We start from the raw sequence: 18,594 nt of genomic DNA, 5'->3' as shown, positions 1-18,594 counted from the left end.
ATAATACTGCCCCTATGTACAAGAATATAACTACTATAATACTGCTCTCTATGTACAAGAATATAACTACTATAATACTGTCCCCTATGTACAAGAATATAACTACTATAATACTGTCCCCTATGTACAAGAATATAACTACTATAATACTGCCTCCCAAGTACAAGAATATAACTACTATAATACTGCCTCCTATGTACAAGAATACAACTACTATAATACTGCCCCCTATATACAAGAATATAACTACTATAATACTGCCCTCTAGGTACAAGAATATAACTACTATAATACTGCTCCCTATGTACAAGAATATAACTACTATAATACTGCTCCTATGTACAAGAATATAACTACTATAATACTGCCCCTATGTACAAGAACATAACTATTATTATACTGTCACCTATGTACAAGACTATAACTACTATAATACTGCTTCCAATGTACAAAAATATAACTACTATAATACTGCCCCACATATAGAAGAATATAACTACTATAATACTACCTCCTATGTACAAGAATATAACTACTATATTATTGATCCCTATGTACAAGAATATAACTACTGTAATACTGCCTCCAATGTACAAGAATATAACTACTATAATACTGCCCCCTATGTACAAGAATATAACTACTATAATACTACCTCCTATGTACAAGATTATAACTACTATAATACTGCCTCCTATGTACAAGCATATAACTACTATAATACTGCCTCCAATGTACAAAAATATAACTACTATAATACTGCCCCACATATACAAGAATATAACTACTATAATACTACCTCCTATGTACAAGAATATAACTACTATAATATTGATCCCTATGTACAAGAATATAACTACTGTAATACTGTCCCCTATGTACAAGAATATAACTACTATATTACTGCCCTCTATGTACAAGAATATAACTACTATAATACTGCCTCCTATGTACAAGAATATAACTACTATAATACTACCTCCTATGTAGAAGAATATAACTACTATAATACTGCCCCCTATGTACAAGAATATAACTACTATAATACTGCCTCCTATGTACAAGAAAATACTGACTATAATACTGCCTCGTATATACAAGAATATAACTACTATAATACTGCCCCGTATATACAAGAATATAACTACTATAATACTGCCCCCTATGTACAAGAATATAACTACTATAATACTGCTCCCTATGTACAAGTATATAATTACTATAAATTACCTCCTATGTACAAGAATATAACTATTATAATACTGCCCCCATGTATAAGAATATAACCACTATAATACTGCCCGCTATGTACAAAAATATAACTACTATAATACTGCCTCCTATGTACAAAAATATAACTACTATAATACTGCTCCTATGTACAAGAATATAACTACTATAATACTGCCCCCTACGTACAAGAATATAACTACTATAATACTGCTCCCTATGTACAACAATATAACTACTATAATACTGCCCCCTATGTACAAGAATATAACTACTATAATACTGCCTTCTATGTACAAGAATATAACTAGTATAATACTGCCCCATATGTACAAGAATATATCTACTATAATACTGCCCCCTATGTACAAAAATATAACTACTATAATACTGCTCCTATGTGCAAGAATAGAACTACTATAATACTGCCCCCTATGTACAAGAATGTAACTACTATAATACTGCCTCCTATGTACAAGAATATAACTAGTATAATACTGCCCCATATGTACAAGAATATAACTACTATAATACTGCCCCCTATGTACAAGAATATAACTACTATAATACTGCCCCCTATGTACAAGAATATAACTACTATAATACTGCTCCTATGTGCAAGAATAGAACTAGTATAATACTGCCCCATATATACAAGAATATAACTACTATAATACTGCCCCCCATGTACAAGAATATAACTACTTCAATACTGCCCCCTATGTACAAGAATATAACTACTATAATACTGCTCCTATGTGCAAGAATAGAACTACTATAATACTGCCCCTATGTATAAAAATATAACTACAATAATACTGCCTCCTATGTACAAGAATATAACTACTATAATACTGCTCCTATGTACAAGAATATAACTACTATAATACTGCTCCTATGTACAAGAATATAACTACTATAATACTGCCCCTATGTACAAAAATATAACTACTATAATTCTGCCCTCTATGTACAAGAATATAACTACTATAATACTGTCCCCTATGTACAAGAATATAACTACTATAATACTGCTCCTATGTACAAGAATATAACTACTATAATACTGCCCCCTATGTACAAGAATATAACTACTATAATACTGCCCCCTATGTACAAGAATATAACTACTATAATACTGCTCCTATGTACAAGAATATAACTACTATAATACTGTCCCCATGTGCAAGAATATAACTACTATAATACTGCCCCCTATGTACAAGAATATAACTACTATAATACTGTCCCCTATGTACAAGAATATAACTACTATAATACTGCTCCTATGTGCAAGAATATAACTACTATAATACTGTCCCCTATGTACAAGAATATAACTACTATAATACTGCCCCGCATATACAAGAATATAACTACTATAATACTGCTCCCTATGTACAAGTATATAACTACTATAATACTACCTCCTATGTACAAGAATATAACTATTATAATACTGCCCCCATGTATAAGAATATAACCACTATAATACCGCCCCCTATGTACAAAAATATAACTACTATAATACTGCCTCCTATGTACAAAAATATAACTACTATAATACTGCTCCTATGTACAAGAATATAACTACTATAATACTGCCCCTATGTACAAGAATATAACTACTATAATACTGCTCCCTATGTACAACAATATAACTACTATAATACTGCCCCCTATGTACAAGAATATAACTACTATAATACTGCCTTCTATGTACAAGAATATAACTAGTATAATACTGCCCCATATGTACAAGAATATATCTACTATAATACTGCCCCCTATGTACAAAAATATAACTACTATAATACTGCTCCTATGTGCAAGAATAGAACTACTATAATACTGCCCCCTATGTACAAGAATGTAACTACTATAGTACTGCCTCCTATGTACAAGAATATAACTAGTATAATACTGCCCCATATGTACAAGAATATAACTACTATAATACTGCCCCCTATGTACAAGAATATAACTACTATAATACTGCCCCCTATGTACAAGAATATAACTACTATAATACTGCTCCTATGTGCAAGAATAGAACTAGTATAATACTGCCCCATATGTACAAGAATATAACTACTATAATACTGCCCCCTATGTACAAGAATATAACTACTCTAATACTGCCCCCTATGTACAAGAATATAACTACTATATTACTGCTCCTATGTGCAAGAATATAACTACTATAATACTGCCTCTATGTACAAGAATATAACTACTATAATACTGCCCCTATGTATAAGAATATAACTTCTATAATACTGCCCCCTACGTACAAGAATATAACTACTATAATACTGCCCCCTATGTACAAGAATATAACTACTATAATACTGCCTCCTATGTACAAGAATATAACTACTATAATACTGCCCTCTATGTACAAGAATATAACTACTATAATACTGCCCCCTATGTACAAGAATATAACTACTATAATACTGCCCCCTATGTACAAGAATATAACTTCTATAATACTGCCCCCTATGTACAATGATATAACTACTATAATACTGCCAACATCCCATTTTTTTGCTCTTTCTCTATATGTTGATCACCTTTAACCTGTTAATTGCTGTTATCAATTGGTATTATGTATCGTGAGGTGACGGGCCGGAATGACTGGAATGAAGGGGTCAAGGGTGACGTTTGCAAAAGGTTTAATTTTTCCAATGTGCAGTAGGTGTTTTTCCCAGAATGCTTTGTGCTGCAGCGGGAACAATACCTGGGTGCTGCGATTGTGTCACATAGAATAAGTGGTGGGATTGTTTGTTCAGCTGCTGCGGGTGTCGGACGTTCTTTAAATAAACTCAGCCCCGAATCCTCTGTAATAATGAACAGTGGGCTGTGTATACAGGCTGGTGCACTAGTGATTGATGGGGCCATCACCGGTATATTGTATCAGTATTACTGGAGCCCGGGTGCAAGGTGGTGCTGTGCATGGGCCTTTAAGATATGCAAAGGAACTGACAAGAATATGAGCCACTATAGGATACTACTGTATGCATAAAGCCAAAGAACTCCTTAAAGGGTTCAACCACACTGCACAACCACTACCCAGTGATCACTTGCAGTAATAATGAACTGATTGTTTGAAGTCCACTGCTAAGACTCCTTAGACCCTCCTTGTAGAGACACATTATAATAGTAAAGCTTTACATGCTGTGCTATGGGTGTCTGTGTGATTCATGGGGGTATGCTGTTAGAGAGGAGTCCTGAGGTTGCCATACCCTTAAATGTACGATCAGCTGTTCGACCAAGTGGACATCGAATGCGCCAATAGAGCATAAAATGACCCCCTCTACAGACTGCTTCATGAGAGTGCAATTTTGACTGTATGGTGTAGGCATGGCACAATTACCCGTATATCATGATCCACCTCATTTTACATGTGCAGAAGCCAAATCATATTATTATGACTGGCAGAGTAATCAAGACTTTAGGAATAAGTGGGCTTATCCTTTTGCCTTTTGGTGTCGATGGTCGGGGCAATGGAGTCCGGACACTTAGCATGAGTGGAGTTGAGATGCCTGTAGGGTCTATAGCAGTACCCAATACTCTACTATGATGCCCAATGATGGATGTTCCCTTCGACTTTCAGTGCCCAAATAGACTGAATGAGCTTTTAAATCAAAATATCACTAATCCCAGCACTTATTGTTGAAGGCCCATTGGCCATATACCAACTTTTGAGTATTTTCAGATACTATAGGCCCCATACACTAACGGAGATCCACCAGGAGACAGCATCATAAACAGAATAGTCAACTTCATCCCAAGACCTTGATGTTCTCTCCCCTGGCCCTCTATTCTGCAACTTCTATAGAACAGCCCCGCAACATCTGTTTGTCAGGTAGGGGACGTTTGGAGAACAGAACACCCCCTCCTCCTTTTTCGCACTTTTTCCCCCTTCCCCTCATAAGCCCAGGAGACAATCCAAAGCAAGGGATGCCGTCCTGTGCCAAGCCAGAAGAGGGGAGGGGGCGAGATAGATGAGCAGGAGAAATACCTCACCCTCCCTTCCCCAAAACTGGGAGAGTAGCCAGCAGTTGTTCTCTAAATAAGCAGGTCTGGGCTTGCCCCCCCTTGACTCCCTACAAGCCCCCCCCCCCTCCTTCTTGTCAATTTTTAAAGGAACCTTCCAAGCTCATTTCGGAAAGACTTTGGAAAACTAAGAGGGGTCACTAGAGTTTATTCCTATAGCCAAGATTTTTAGAGGGTACTTGGAACATGTTTGTTGCCCAACAGATACTATAATGTCCCCAGGGTCAACGTTCATTGGTCGGTCAGTCATAATCGGAGGTGTTGATGGGCGATGAGGTCACCTCTGAGTGCCGTGACTCACTTCTGTAATTATTTTCTGCTTTACAGTGAAAATCACGCTGCGTGTTCTACAAGTGCCAAATAGCCTGTATATACTCCACACGGCATAGTGTTATTATTCATGGAAATGGCGTAAGACACTGGAGATCTCAAAACTGTTCTGAGCACCACTTTTAATGTCTCCATGTTCTCATTATACCACTAATTCACTATTTCGCTAGATGCAGGGTTCTTACCTTCCAATATGGAATCTGTGATCTGTAATTGTTCTTCTGCTGAGTTCTGTGAAATATCTTCCTCTTTACATGACATCATTACGGGGACCTCCAGTGGTGGCTTACTCTTAGGTTCACCACGAAGGCAATGGTTAAGTGGGGGTACTCCATTCCTGGATTCTTCTGAGAGCCTTTGGTTTTGCAGGCCATCATGCACATAAGAAATGGAGGTCACGTGTCCGTTTCCTTGTATTCTATTTGAGAAGGAAGACTTTTCATGGCTGACTGTTTCTTGTACATTCTTTATAAGATCGGCTACACGACCCGCAGACTTTTCAATGACCATGTCCTCTCGAACACACTGACCTTGTAGAATATTATCTGCTTTGCTAAAGGAGTTGGCCCTTTGCATCATAGATTTGAGCCTCTCTGTTGATGAGCTCATCTCGGAAGGCTTTACGCAATTGACCTGGTTTGATTCTTGACCAAATTCTTGTTGGTGTGAAGGCACCGAAATGCTTGAAATGGGTGGTATTTGGTTGGTGATGCTATTAGCACTTGGTGCCCTTCCACCTAATATAAGCTGAGGTTGACTCTTGAAGGCCATCTCTGTCTTTTCCTTAGTTGGATGAGAAGATACACCAGTTGTGGAGTGGAGGTTGACTCTTAGTTGTGTCCTTGGCAGTGGTCTGTTGAGCTGCTCTGGACCAGAACCATTAGATCTGCCTATAGAGCCATGTAAAGACACTGGGAACTTCTGCAGGGTGGCTGGTTGGACAGGCCCAAACACTGGAGGAGGAGAAGGTGAGGAGGTCAAGTTGCAGTGGAGAGGTGTACATTCGGTAGGTGGTGATGAGGATGAAGAAGAGGAAAATGAAGGCTCACGACTGACTGATGTGGCATTCCTAGATAGAGGACGTTTGTAGTCTGGTGATGGTGAACTCCATCCCTCTGATGGTGGATATCCAGCATCAGGAGAAGGAACCAAATCAGGAATCTGGTCTTCAGCAATATGAAGATCTAGAGACGGCAAGGAACCATGGTTCTTGGAAGGCACTGGCACCAGACGGACTCCAGGACGCTCTATCTCAGAATGAAAAACATTGCCATGTGAGGAAACTTTTTTCAGGACTGGGCTGGTTACATTTGAGATTGTGATACCGGAGCCATGCTGGCCAACTAATGTCTGCGTAGGACGGTGAGACTGGAAAGGTTTAGTTGGAAGTGGACACTCTAGGCTGGATGTGGAGCTGTGGAGGCTCTCACTATCACTGCCTTGTCCAGAAGAAGAAAAGCCACTAGGATGAAGTCGAGTCTGGAAAGAAGAAACACGGGTCAGACCTTGTCCTGCTGTTCCATTGGCTTTAGCCATTTGCATGGTCCCACGGTTAAAGGACAAGCTGCTGGTGATCCTGGATTTGAGAACAGGACTTTGGGATGGACTACGGCTGGAACTGATACGAATATGGGACTGGTAGAGCGGCTGGTGGGATCCTGTAGATATCTTGTCATCCCCATTGCTTGTTCGTATCACAGAGGGTTGACTTGGACTAAAGGGAGATGTAAGTGGAGAAGTTGAGGAAAACACAGGGGTGTCATCAATATCTTCCATGTCGAATGATCTCTTCAAAGCTGCGGAGAAAATAAAAAGAGTGGTTAAAGTGCCGTAGAAATAATGATGTGGTGCTGTGCATGTTATCTCGAAATACAGAAGAAAGGGACTTTCCATGGGTGTAACATAACATACTAATCAATTGTTTGCGTTCTACTGACCCTTAGATACATTTGGTCTAAAGCTGGCCATACATTCAAGACGATAAGCCACAATGCGGCCAATCAAATGTGGGAGTGTTTGTACGAATGATCCTATTAGCAACAGTAAAGAGGGTTACCCAGGGAGGAAAGAAACTGGTGTGAAGGGTGTAATAACATAAAAGAAACAATACTCACCTGCCCTGCTTCCCCGCCACTCCTGTTCCTCTGGTGGTTGGTTCCCCGATGGTCTTCACTTTCAATTCCAAATCTTGACGGTCATGTGACTGCTGCAGCCAATCTTTGGCTTTAATGCAGTGGTCACATGACTCTGTCAAGACGTACACCTGGAATTGAATACTATTAGGGGACCGGCCACCCGAGGAATGGGAGCAACAGGGAAGTGGGGCAGGTGAGTATTACCACTCTTATGTTACCAGTGTGCCAAATGATTGCAGAAGTTTCGGCAGATCATGCCATACACTTACAATTTTGGTAAGTTTGCCAAAATTTTCCGATACGACGAATCAGATCTTTGGCAGACTATAGGCTACGAACTTCCATCGTGAGTAATTCACATTACTCTTTCAAGCAACAGTCACCCAAAATGGCCAAATTGGCTATTTCGAGCAACCATTATCTCATGCATATGGCCAGCTTCATCCACTAGTAACATCCAGAGCTGCATTCACAATTCTGCTGACTTTCTTTTTAATTTGTCTGTAGACCATCAAATTCCAATGCTTTCCTTACCTGTTAGTGTCTGCTCAAAACTGTATTGCATAGTGAGAGATATAGTGTTTATTATAGAAACTGGTATGTATAGTGGAGAGCCCTACTAGGGCATTATGGAAGGAAGGAGGGATGTATCTGTCAACACACCCCTATCCCAATCTCGAGAATGGGGGTCCTGAAGTTCCACATGGATCCATGATATAATTCCATCACTGGTTGACCGGACATTCGATGACCACTCTGATCGCTCTAGTAGTTACCACATGGACCATAGTAATCTTTGATATTCCTGGATGAAGACATTAGTCTTAAATTTTGAGGATGTCAACATGGATTCTAATTCAAGATTTCCAACTTGATGGACATACAGAGATTTTGTATCCTCCTGCTTTTAGCATACATTGGCCAATTGATTGGCGTATTATATTCCATGCACTGGTCTCGTGACTTTATTTGGACAACACCCATGTAGTTGCCTCCAACGTTGTGGACACCAAACACATTCATGGTCCACGTCCACAGCACCTACAAGATTTATCATCTGTAGACAAGACAAACTCAAGAGCAAAACTGCAATTATGGAAACAGGAAAAGGGAGTAATTCTACTTAGCGGAGAACATTGGGCTCCATGTGGTCCACACCAATCACTCCATATAAGGACTAATCATAAAGGGGAACGGCAGCCAAAAACCTGACTTAATAACTTTGTAACTCTGAAATCTCAGAAAACCCACAATATCCTTTATCCATTAAAGGTAGGAACAATGGGGGTCTGTGTCGGAGGAATGTAGGAAGCCGCCGCACAGCTGTACTGCACACATGTCTGTCAGCGCTCCAGTTACGGCCCCCTTTATAGAGATGTTGTGTCTTTTGTATAAATAGATCACAAAACCCCAGAGAGGGGCCAAGTTGTGTTGTTATGGGGCTTGTAAGTCATCGGGAAGGGGGGGGGGGGTGTAATGTTTTCAATACACCAGGGTAAATTAGATAGATAGATAGATAGATAGATATGAGCAGTGCCATTTGGGGGTTAGATGGCACCCTATGCAGACATTTGTTGCCCACCCCCCACCACCCTTTAGGAAAAAATTATATATACTGATAGGCAATCTGATTATAGTTTGCTTGTACAGAAAGCAGCAAGTTAGCAGTATACCCACACCAGAACAGTTCAGTGAACAGAACCAAGCTCATAACATAAATGCAGCACCAGAACCAAGCTCATAACATAGATACAGTACCAGAACCAAACTCATAACATAGATACAGTACCAGAACCAAACATAACAACGCTCATATATGCACAGCACTAGAACCAATGTCCTACCATAGTTACACCACCAGAACTAAGCTCAGAACATAAATACAGCACCATAACCAAGCTCAGAACATAAATACAGCACCAAAACAAAGCTCAAAAATACAGCACCATAACCAAGCTCAGCACATAAATAAAGCACCAGAAACAAGATCATACCATAAATACAGCACCAGAACCAAGCTCAGTACATACAGTGCCAGAAACAAGTTCATAACATAAATACAGCAGCAAAACCAAGCTCAGTACATACATTTAGCACCGGCACCGACCTCAGTACATAGATATAACACCAGAACCAAGCCCATAACAAATACAGTAGCAGAATTAAGTGATTGTGTTGCAGAAGTGCCAATAGGCTGACCGCGGCTCCTCCAGAGCCAGGAGGAGGATGATTCATGTAGCTCCACAAGACGCTGCCACAAAGAAGAGGAAGATCATTTGGCCAGGTGAACCCAAGGTGGGTGACTGCCTGCAGCCTATTATTACCTGGTGTCCCCCCTACAAGCTGGCATCCTGTGTGACCGCATGGGTCTTAGCCAAGTTCAGCCGTGGATATAAGATAAATATATGTGAGAAAGGCGACATATTTACTGGCATTTCATACTCCGGTCAAAGTAAACTTTGCGCTGGGCTCAGAGTGAAAAATATATTGGGAGGTACAAGTCTCTAATATATTTCTTTCATCTGACTGTGCCACCATGAACCAGATGGAAACCAATGCCAGCTAGGAGCTGGCATAGGTTTCCACTATAATGTATGTCAATTTCTGACATACATCACATTAAATGTGACAGGCCATATCCCTAAAGCTAGCCCCCCCCCCCTTTTTTTTTTATGGTGTGCTTTGGAATATTAGCCCCAAAAGTTGCAACTTTTGTAAAAAAAGCTGACGAACAAAGGTTATTAGATATACCCCTTTGTGTTTTAATTTCTCATATACTTATTTTCTCTGCTTGCTGTCACTGATCAGGAACATCAATTCAATCTAAGGGAACCAAATAGGAAGATAGAAAGTGGCTCCACAGCACCACTTATTGGAATGGTAGCTACTAGAGATGAGCGAGCGTACTCGGTAAGGACAGATACTCGAGCGAGTATTGTCCTTACCGAGTACCTGCCTGCTCGCCCGCAAAGCACTCCCACAACACAGCGCTCACCCCTGCCGGCACCCGAATCTTTGCAGGCGAGCAGGCAGGTACTCGGTAAGGACGATACTCGCTCGAGTATCTGTCCTTACCGAGTACGCTTGCTCATCTCTAGTAGCTACCCTATATGTCAAATTCTAACCTTTTAACTAACTTTGCAACTTACTAGAAATATAATCCAAACCAATCTTCTCCATAAGGAAAATATATCCACCCAGTCAGCTATTTCGGGGTACCTGCACCCCATCAGTGCAGAGTAGGGTTCTGCTTCACTGAGTGAGAAGCCACTGACATGGGTTGGGGCAGGGGGGGTTACCATATTGACTTTGACTTGTAGGTGGTGCTGTGAAGGCATGTTCTCTACCTTTTCATTTGCATATCTTTTCCCCAGAGAGCATTGCATGGTCTGTAAGACTCTTTACAATGGTACTCTCCACAAGGATAAACAGTAACCCCCAGACCACCAGCCAAAGGAGGAAACCCTTCCAGACCTATAACTTCTTTCAACTGAGGGTTTGTTCCAGTTGTATCTGGGTGACTATACTGCAGGCTGTGCATCTCTGGGAAGCGTTCCAGCAGAGCGGAGAGGGTGGATTGGTTGGCGGCTCATCCAACTTCAGAGCCAAGGCGTTCCTACCAGTATGATGAGAGGATGACAGGGAACATGTCCTTGGTGCTGCCTCCCCGGAGGTCACAACTTGGTGCAGAAATAAGTAAGTATGATGGGATGACATGTATTTTACTAAACCCTGCTCTGCCCCAGGCAGCCGAAGATGATGGAGGAGGTCATGTGCAAACACGCAAGCGGGGCTTTATTACCTCCTGTGTACATCCGTGCAATATACCTATAGAAATGTACATTCTCTACCATGAACATGCAAGCAGAACACACTAGCTATTCATACAAGGTCTCTCCAACCCCTTCTCCCATACCTCCTCTGTCACACTGCTCCTTCCATAAGTCTGTGATCTTCCACTTATCTCTATTCCTTCCACACTAACCCATGTCACACTGCATTATAAAGCTATGGCCACTTCTGTAATGTGCTAGCCAACCTCAAATTGGACCCTGCAAAGTTAGGTGATATATACAGGAACTTCAATAAAACTTAGACTGGAGCTGGGGGCGCTGTTTTACTGAGGTCTATGGAAAGGACTGTCACTGGCAGTGGTGAAAACTGGTACTGCAAGCAAGAAAAGTTTAGGGCTATGTACAGTACAAACTGTAAAAACGTGACTTATCACATGATGTTAGCAAGATTTCATCACACCATTTCCTTAACGACTACATTACATGTGAAGTGAATACTCAGCTTACATGAAGATCAAAACCCTGACAGCAAAGTGCCCTGCATACCCAATAACTTGTCCTCCATTACCATTATAGATGTGTTGTTTTTCTTGGAATGTCAAAAGGTTAAAGGAAATCTCTCCAACCCTAGATGGTAAAAATGATGCCCAGCGTAAAATCTATGTCACTATAGAGACTTCCACTTGCCTCCAGACATAAAAGGAAATTTGAAAGAAACCCAAGCAGAACTAAACAATTACAACAATTGTGCCCAAAAATGTGTACCCCCGGGGAACTGAGGCATATGGTTGCCAGGTCCCACCACCCTCACATTCTGACAGCCATGCTAGGGGGTTCAATAGGAGGAACGTGCAAAGAATTCATCGCTTAAACTCTCAGTATTTGGAAAGAATAACCTTACTGCTAGTTATAAAAAGGTTTGGTTCAGGCGGTCTGCTGAATTTTAGCAAAAAGTTTGGTTCAGTCCAAATTAGTTTGAACCATACCGGAACTTCACTAATACCCCTAAAACTAGTGCATAACATAGAGTAGGAGCCATAAAAGCCCGGTATAACACTTTTAGGTCACATAGGAGAGTATCTAAGTACTTTCGAGCTGTTTTTAAGGCAAAGTTAGGGCGTTTGTAACGGGCGTTTTTCCGCACGTCAAAAAAATTTGCACTAGATAGAACCAATACATGTCAATGGCAGCGGTCACATGCGAATTTTACATGCGGAAAAATGCCTGCGGCGAAAATTATAGGACACCGGTTCGCAGAACGCATGTAACTGCGTTCTGCGACAAACCGGTGTTCTGTGTATGCGAAACCCCTGGATGCTGCCGCATCCAGGAATTTCAGCTTGCGCTCAATGGGGCCGACGGCAGCAGCGCCGAACTTACTGAGAACATATAGTGAAGGTCACGATCCTCTGCCACGGCTATCACAGCTGTGGCAGAGGAGAGCAATATTCTCCCATTGACTTCAATGGAGCCGACAATACACCCAGCTCCATTGAAAGCAATGGGCTGCCGGCAAGCGCTGCAGTAATTTTCGGGGAAGGGCTTCAAATCCAAGCCCTTCCCTGAAAAATCAATCCAAAACTGTGTAAAAAATTTAAAAAAATGTATACTCACCTATCTGCAGCTGCCGGGGCTCAGCCGCGTCCAGCCGGCTCTTCTCCTGCACTGCTCTGAGAATTTTTCAGCAGGTGGGGATTTAAAATCCCCGCCTGCTGAAAGGGCTGCCTCTGATTGGCTGAGCATTTTGATCACTCAGAGGCAGCTCTCAGCTATTGAATGACAGCTGAGAGCTGCCTCTAATTGGTCCCTACGCTCAGCCAATCAGAGGCAGCACTCACCCATTCATGAATGGGTGTGTGCTGCCTCTGATTGGCTGAGCGCAGGAATCAATCAGAGGCAGCTCTCAGAAGAAAAGAAAAGAAAGAAAAAGAACATGAAGAAGGAAGAAAAAGGAAGAAAGAAAGAAAGAAAAGTAGAAGAAAGAAAGTAAGAAAGAAAGAAGTAGAAGAAAGAAAGACAGAAAGAAAGACAGAAAGAAAGAAATAGAAGAATGAAAAAGGAAGAAGAAAAATAGAAGGAAAGGAAAGAAAGAAGTAAAAGAAAGAAGAAAAAAGGAGTAAAAGAAAGAAGAAGAAAAAAGGAGTAAAAGAAAGAAGATGAGGAAGGAAAACAAAAAGAAAAAAAAAGAAGGAAGAAGAGGGAAAAAAGAGGAAGTAAAAAGGTGAATATTATTTTTCCTTCTCTTTTGTGCTCCTTTTCCTCTTGTCCTTTTTTTTCTTCTCCTTTGTTTTCCTTCTTCTTCCTTCTCCTTGAACTTCTTTCTCCTTCTTCTCTCTGTGGGTCCGCCCTAGGTCCGGGTTCTTGCTGAACCGAACTTTTAGCAAAGTTCAACTTGAAACAAGGTTTGACTGCTTCTGTTTGCTCAACACTACCTGACCCCTATATAGCACTCCTACGGTGTGCTGTATGGACACTGCTGTTGTTTTCTACATTCTTTACCCTGAGGTCATGACCTTACGTTTCCCATGAACCTGATCCTAAGGCCACAGACTGTCATAACCATCTACTAATATGGCCACCTCCTTCATGAACACGGTTTGCAATGACTTCAACTTGTTTGGGCTTCAGTGATACATGGCCCCAGAAAATGGGCCATATGGCCTTCTTCTCGTCCACTATGGATAATGAGTGTCTCAGGATGACCCTTTTAGCCCCACTTATAAGCTTGTGAAGAGAGGAAATAAATTAAGGCCAGACCCCATTCTAGTGGACACTCCAGGAGAAACTCCAGAGCCGACACTGACTTATCCTCCACTTCCTGAGAGAAGACAGTGGTGGCTCCAGACGAGAGCCGGTCAGAGGGGAGCCGAGCTTTACATGACACTCGTGGGGTGGATGATGGGTGATCGTCCCTTATCTTCTGCCGCATCCACTTCCTATCCATTTTAATATTTTCTTTTAAAGAAACTCCAAATAACAGGAAGTGGAGCTGTGGGGCTCCGGGAGAAAGGAAGCCGTCCCATACGTGTTGGTATGATGATGATGAACTTGTAGGAGGAAACTGATAAGAAACAAATCAGACGAGTGGAAAATGGACACAATTTGCATCTGTTGGTTACGCCATTATACTCTGTTTGTAAACAGCATAACTTACATGAAGGCAATGCCGGAGCTACAGTGAAGACTGACACACAGGCTTCACCAGGATCCTGTCACTTTAAATGTCTGTGGTTGTTATCTCAGAGAAGTTTAGCTTTTCTCTGGCCACATCAAAGGCCCCTGGTGTATGCGAGATATGATTCATATCACATGTAGTAAGATAATAATGATAATGGCCAGCACGGTCTCCGTCTGATGTAGGGCGGCCATAAATGCCGTTTATAATTTGTCATTATGTAGCAGAGACAAGCAGACATTACATTCCCACAGCCCTGTACTACATCAGCGCGGAGACTGTATCACACGGGAAACGCTGGGATACATGGCATACTGTATCACACATGACAGGATTAGATACATGGATCAGGACACAGTATCACATATGATAGGATTAGATACATTGGCTCAGCAGGCAGGCAGTATCATATATGAAAGGATTAGATACATTGCCTCAGCACAGCAGGTAATATCATATATGATAGGATTAGATACATTGCCTCAGCACAGCAGGTAATATCATATATGATAGGATTAGATACATTGCCTCAGCACAGCAGGTAATATCATATATGATAGGATTAGATACATTGGCTCAGCAGGCAGTATCATATATGACAGGATTAGATACATTGGCTCAGCACAACAGGTAATATCATATATGAAAGGATTAGATACATTGGCTCAGCAGGCAGTATCATATATGACAGGATTAGATACATTGGCTCAGCACAGCAGGTAATATCATATATGATAGGATTAGATACATTGGCTCAGCACAGCAGGTAATATCATATATGATATGAGTAGATACATTGGCTCCGCACAGCAGGTAATATCATAAATGATAGGATTAGATACATTGGCTCCGCACAGCAGGCAGTATCATATATGATATGATTAGATACATTGGCTGAGCTGACAGTACCACACATGGAATGATGAGATACATTGGCTCAGCACAACAGGTAATATCATATATGATAGGATTAGATACATTGGCTCTGCACAGCAGGTAATATCATATATGATGGGATTAGATACATTGGCTCAGCACAGCAGGTAATATCATATATGATAGGATTAGATACATTGGCTCCGCACAGCAGGTAATATCATATATGATATGATTAGATACATTGGCTCCGCACAGTAGGTAATATGATATATGATAGGATTAGATACATTGACTCAGCACAGTAGGTAATATCATATATGATAGGATTGGATATGTTGGCTCAGCAGGCAGGCAGTATCATATATGACAGGATTAGATACCTTGCCTCAGCACAGCAGGTAATATCATATATGATAGGAATAGATACATTCGCTCAGCACAGCAGGTAATATCATATATGATAGGATTAGATACATTGGCTCCGCACAGCAGGTAATATCATATATGACAGGATTAGATACCTTGCCTCAGCACAGCAGGTAATATCATATATGATAGGATTAGATACATTGGCTCAGCACAGCAGGTAATATCATATATGATAGGATTAGATACATTCGCTCAGCACAGCAGGTAATATCATATATGATAGGATTAGATACATTGGCTCCGCACAGCAGGTAATATCATATATGATAGGATTAGATACACTGGCTCCGCACAGCAGGCAGTATCATATATGATACGATTAGATACATTGGTTCAGCTGACAGTACCACACATGGAATGATTAGATACATTGGCTCCGCACAGCAGGTAATATCATATATGATAGGATTAGATACAGTGGCTCCGCACAGCAGGCGGTATCATATATGATACGATTAGATACATTGGCTCCGCACAGCAGGTAATATATGATAGGATTAGATACATTGGCTCTGCACAGCAGGTAATATCATATATGATAGGATTAGATACATTGGCTCCGCACAGCAGGCAGTATCATATATGATACGATTAGATACATTGGCTCAGCTGACAGTACCACACATGGAATGATTAGATACATTGGCTCAGCAGAGATACGTCCCAACGTTTTGGACTACCCAAACAGGGACACATGGTTCATTGTGTGACAGATCCATGTCCCATCCATACATTTCCACTTGAACAGTTATAATTTAAGTATTAACACAAAATTCATCGTAATCTAGATGTTCGTACGATCCAAACTGCAGCATATGATGGAATAATCTGTGAGCTGGGGTCTCAGATACCGTTAGCAACATACAGATAGTTTATGGTAAGTTTATGCAAATCTATTCCCAAGTTCAAAAAGTGGGGCATGTAAGGGATCAAAAAGGGACAGAGGGACTTCGGTCAAAAATAGGGACCATCCCTCCAACAGAGGGGCACTTGGGAGGTGTACAGCAGACAATATCACACATGATAGGATTAGATACATGGCTCAGTACAGCAGATAGTATCACACATGAAGGGCTTAGATACACGGACTCTGCGGTACACTGCTTCGGGCTGTTATGTGAGCAGGCCTGTGATGATGAGGATAACAGGCGGGTTGGGGTTGGAGTTGTCCCTTGGCTGCCTGCGACCTCCTCCTCCTCACCATCTGTTCCCTGATGTCAGGGAGATCTTATCAGGATGTTTCTCAGAAGGGGTTTATTTCCCAGCTAATTGTTTATCTGGAGCCCCCTAGCCCCCCCAGGGAGAAGAAGAGGAAGACAAACATTGTCACATCGCATCTGCAGCGCCACACATATGGCTGAGAGCTGGACTGGAGGTCAGCTCTATCTCCAAGAGTCCAGTCACATGGCTGAGGGACCGCCGCCGGGAGTCCTTCTCATCGGGGGTCTGAAGTCGGAGGAAATAAGTCACAGTGCTATTCTAGGCATCAGATAATACACAGGGACAGACCCCGAATATATTATATGTCTACCTGTCAACACTGGGATTGTAAGTAGGAAGCTCCAGAGAAAGTCTGTCGGTCTGAAGCCACCACTAGGGGGAGCTCAGGAGCTTACTGTATACTGTCTTGTAAAGGGTAATTCTCAGCTCTAAATAACTGATGACCTATCCTAAGGACATTTGATTGATCCCCCCCGATCAGCTGATCCTGCAGCCCCCATTCAATGCAACGGGACTGGACGTCCACATCAGTGGTCAGAGCCAGAAGTGTAATAGAAAAGCTTTACTTCCACTGAAATCAATGGGAGTGATTTTATTACACTTCTGGTGCCTTGTGTGGTGCAGAATATTAAGGCAGCAGTAAACTCTAATCTCTCGCTTACGATCTGAAGGTTGCAAGTTCAATCCCAGCATGGCTCAGGTAGCTGGCTCAAGGTTGACTCAGCCTTCCATCCTTTCAAGGTTAGTAAAATGAGTACTGGGGGGTAGTAGTAGCTATGTACAAATAACAAGTCCCTTCTCCCTCCTCCCGGCCCTGACCAATGATGCAGACAGTCAGCCCTGCTGCACTGAGAGTGGGTTGGGGGATCAGCTGATTGGCGGGGATCCTGAGCGGTGGACCCTGACAATCAACCCATGATGACCTATCCTGTGGATGAGGAATAGTCAATGCCAGAATAATCTTTAGTTGTTTAGAGCTGGGAAACACCTTTAAAGGGGTTTTCTGGGATGCGCATATTGATGGCTAGTCCTTAGCCCATCGGAGTGCCACAGCTTCCTCAGCCAGTTGATTGGTGCAGGTGCCAAACTAAGGATAGGCCATCAATATCAAAGTCCGGAAAAAAACCCTTTAAAGAGGTTGTCCCACAAAATGAAGTTCTCCTCTAGTTCTTCCACAGCATAGGAAATAACTATCTGATTGGTGGGGGTCCAAATCGCTGGGACTCCCGCTAATCAGAAGATGGCCCCCGAATAATCACTTTCACTTCATTCATTTCAGTCAGACTGTCGGAGATAGAAGAGCTTGTACTCAGCTGTCTACGGCAGGCCCATTATAATG

At 41.6% G+C, this 18,594-nt stretch overlaps 1 protein-coding gene across 1 annotated transcript in view; it reads right to left on the bottom strand.

Moving 5' to 3' along the window:
- The window catches only part of SEPTIN12 (septin 12), a 102,730-nt gene that overhangs the window by 50,906 nt on the left and 33,230 nt on the right, over positions 1-18,594 (bottom strand). Inside the window, exon 2 of the mRNA XM_066576720.1 lies at positions 5,808-7,418. Within this exon, the coding sequence (XP_066432817.1) occupies positions 5,808-7,418 (1,611 nt within the window). The remainder of the gene's footprint in view (positions 1-5,807; positions 7,419-18,594) is intronic.

The sequence above is a fragment of the Eleutherodactylus coqui genome, chromosome 8 (assembly GCF_035609145.1).
Source record: "Eleutherodactylus coqui strain aEleCoq1 chromosome 8, aEleCoq1.hap1, whole genome shotgun sequence".
NCBI lineage: Eukaryota > Metazoa > Chordata > Amphibia > Anura > Eleutherodactylidae > Eleutherodactylus > Eleutherodactylus coqui.
The sequence above is the reverse complement of the archived record's forward strand: the minus strand, read 5'-3'. Positions and strand labels throughout refer to the sequence as shown.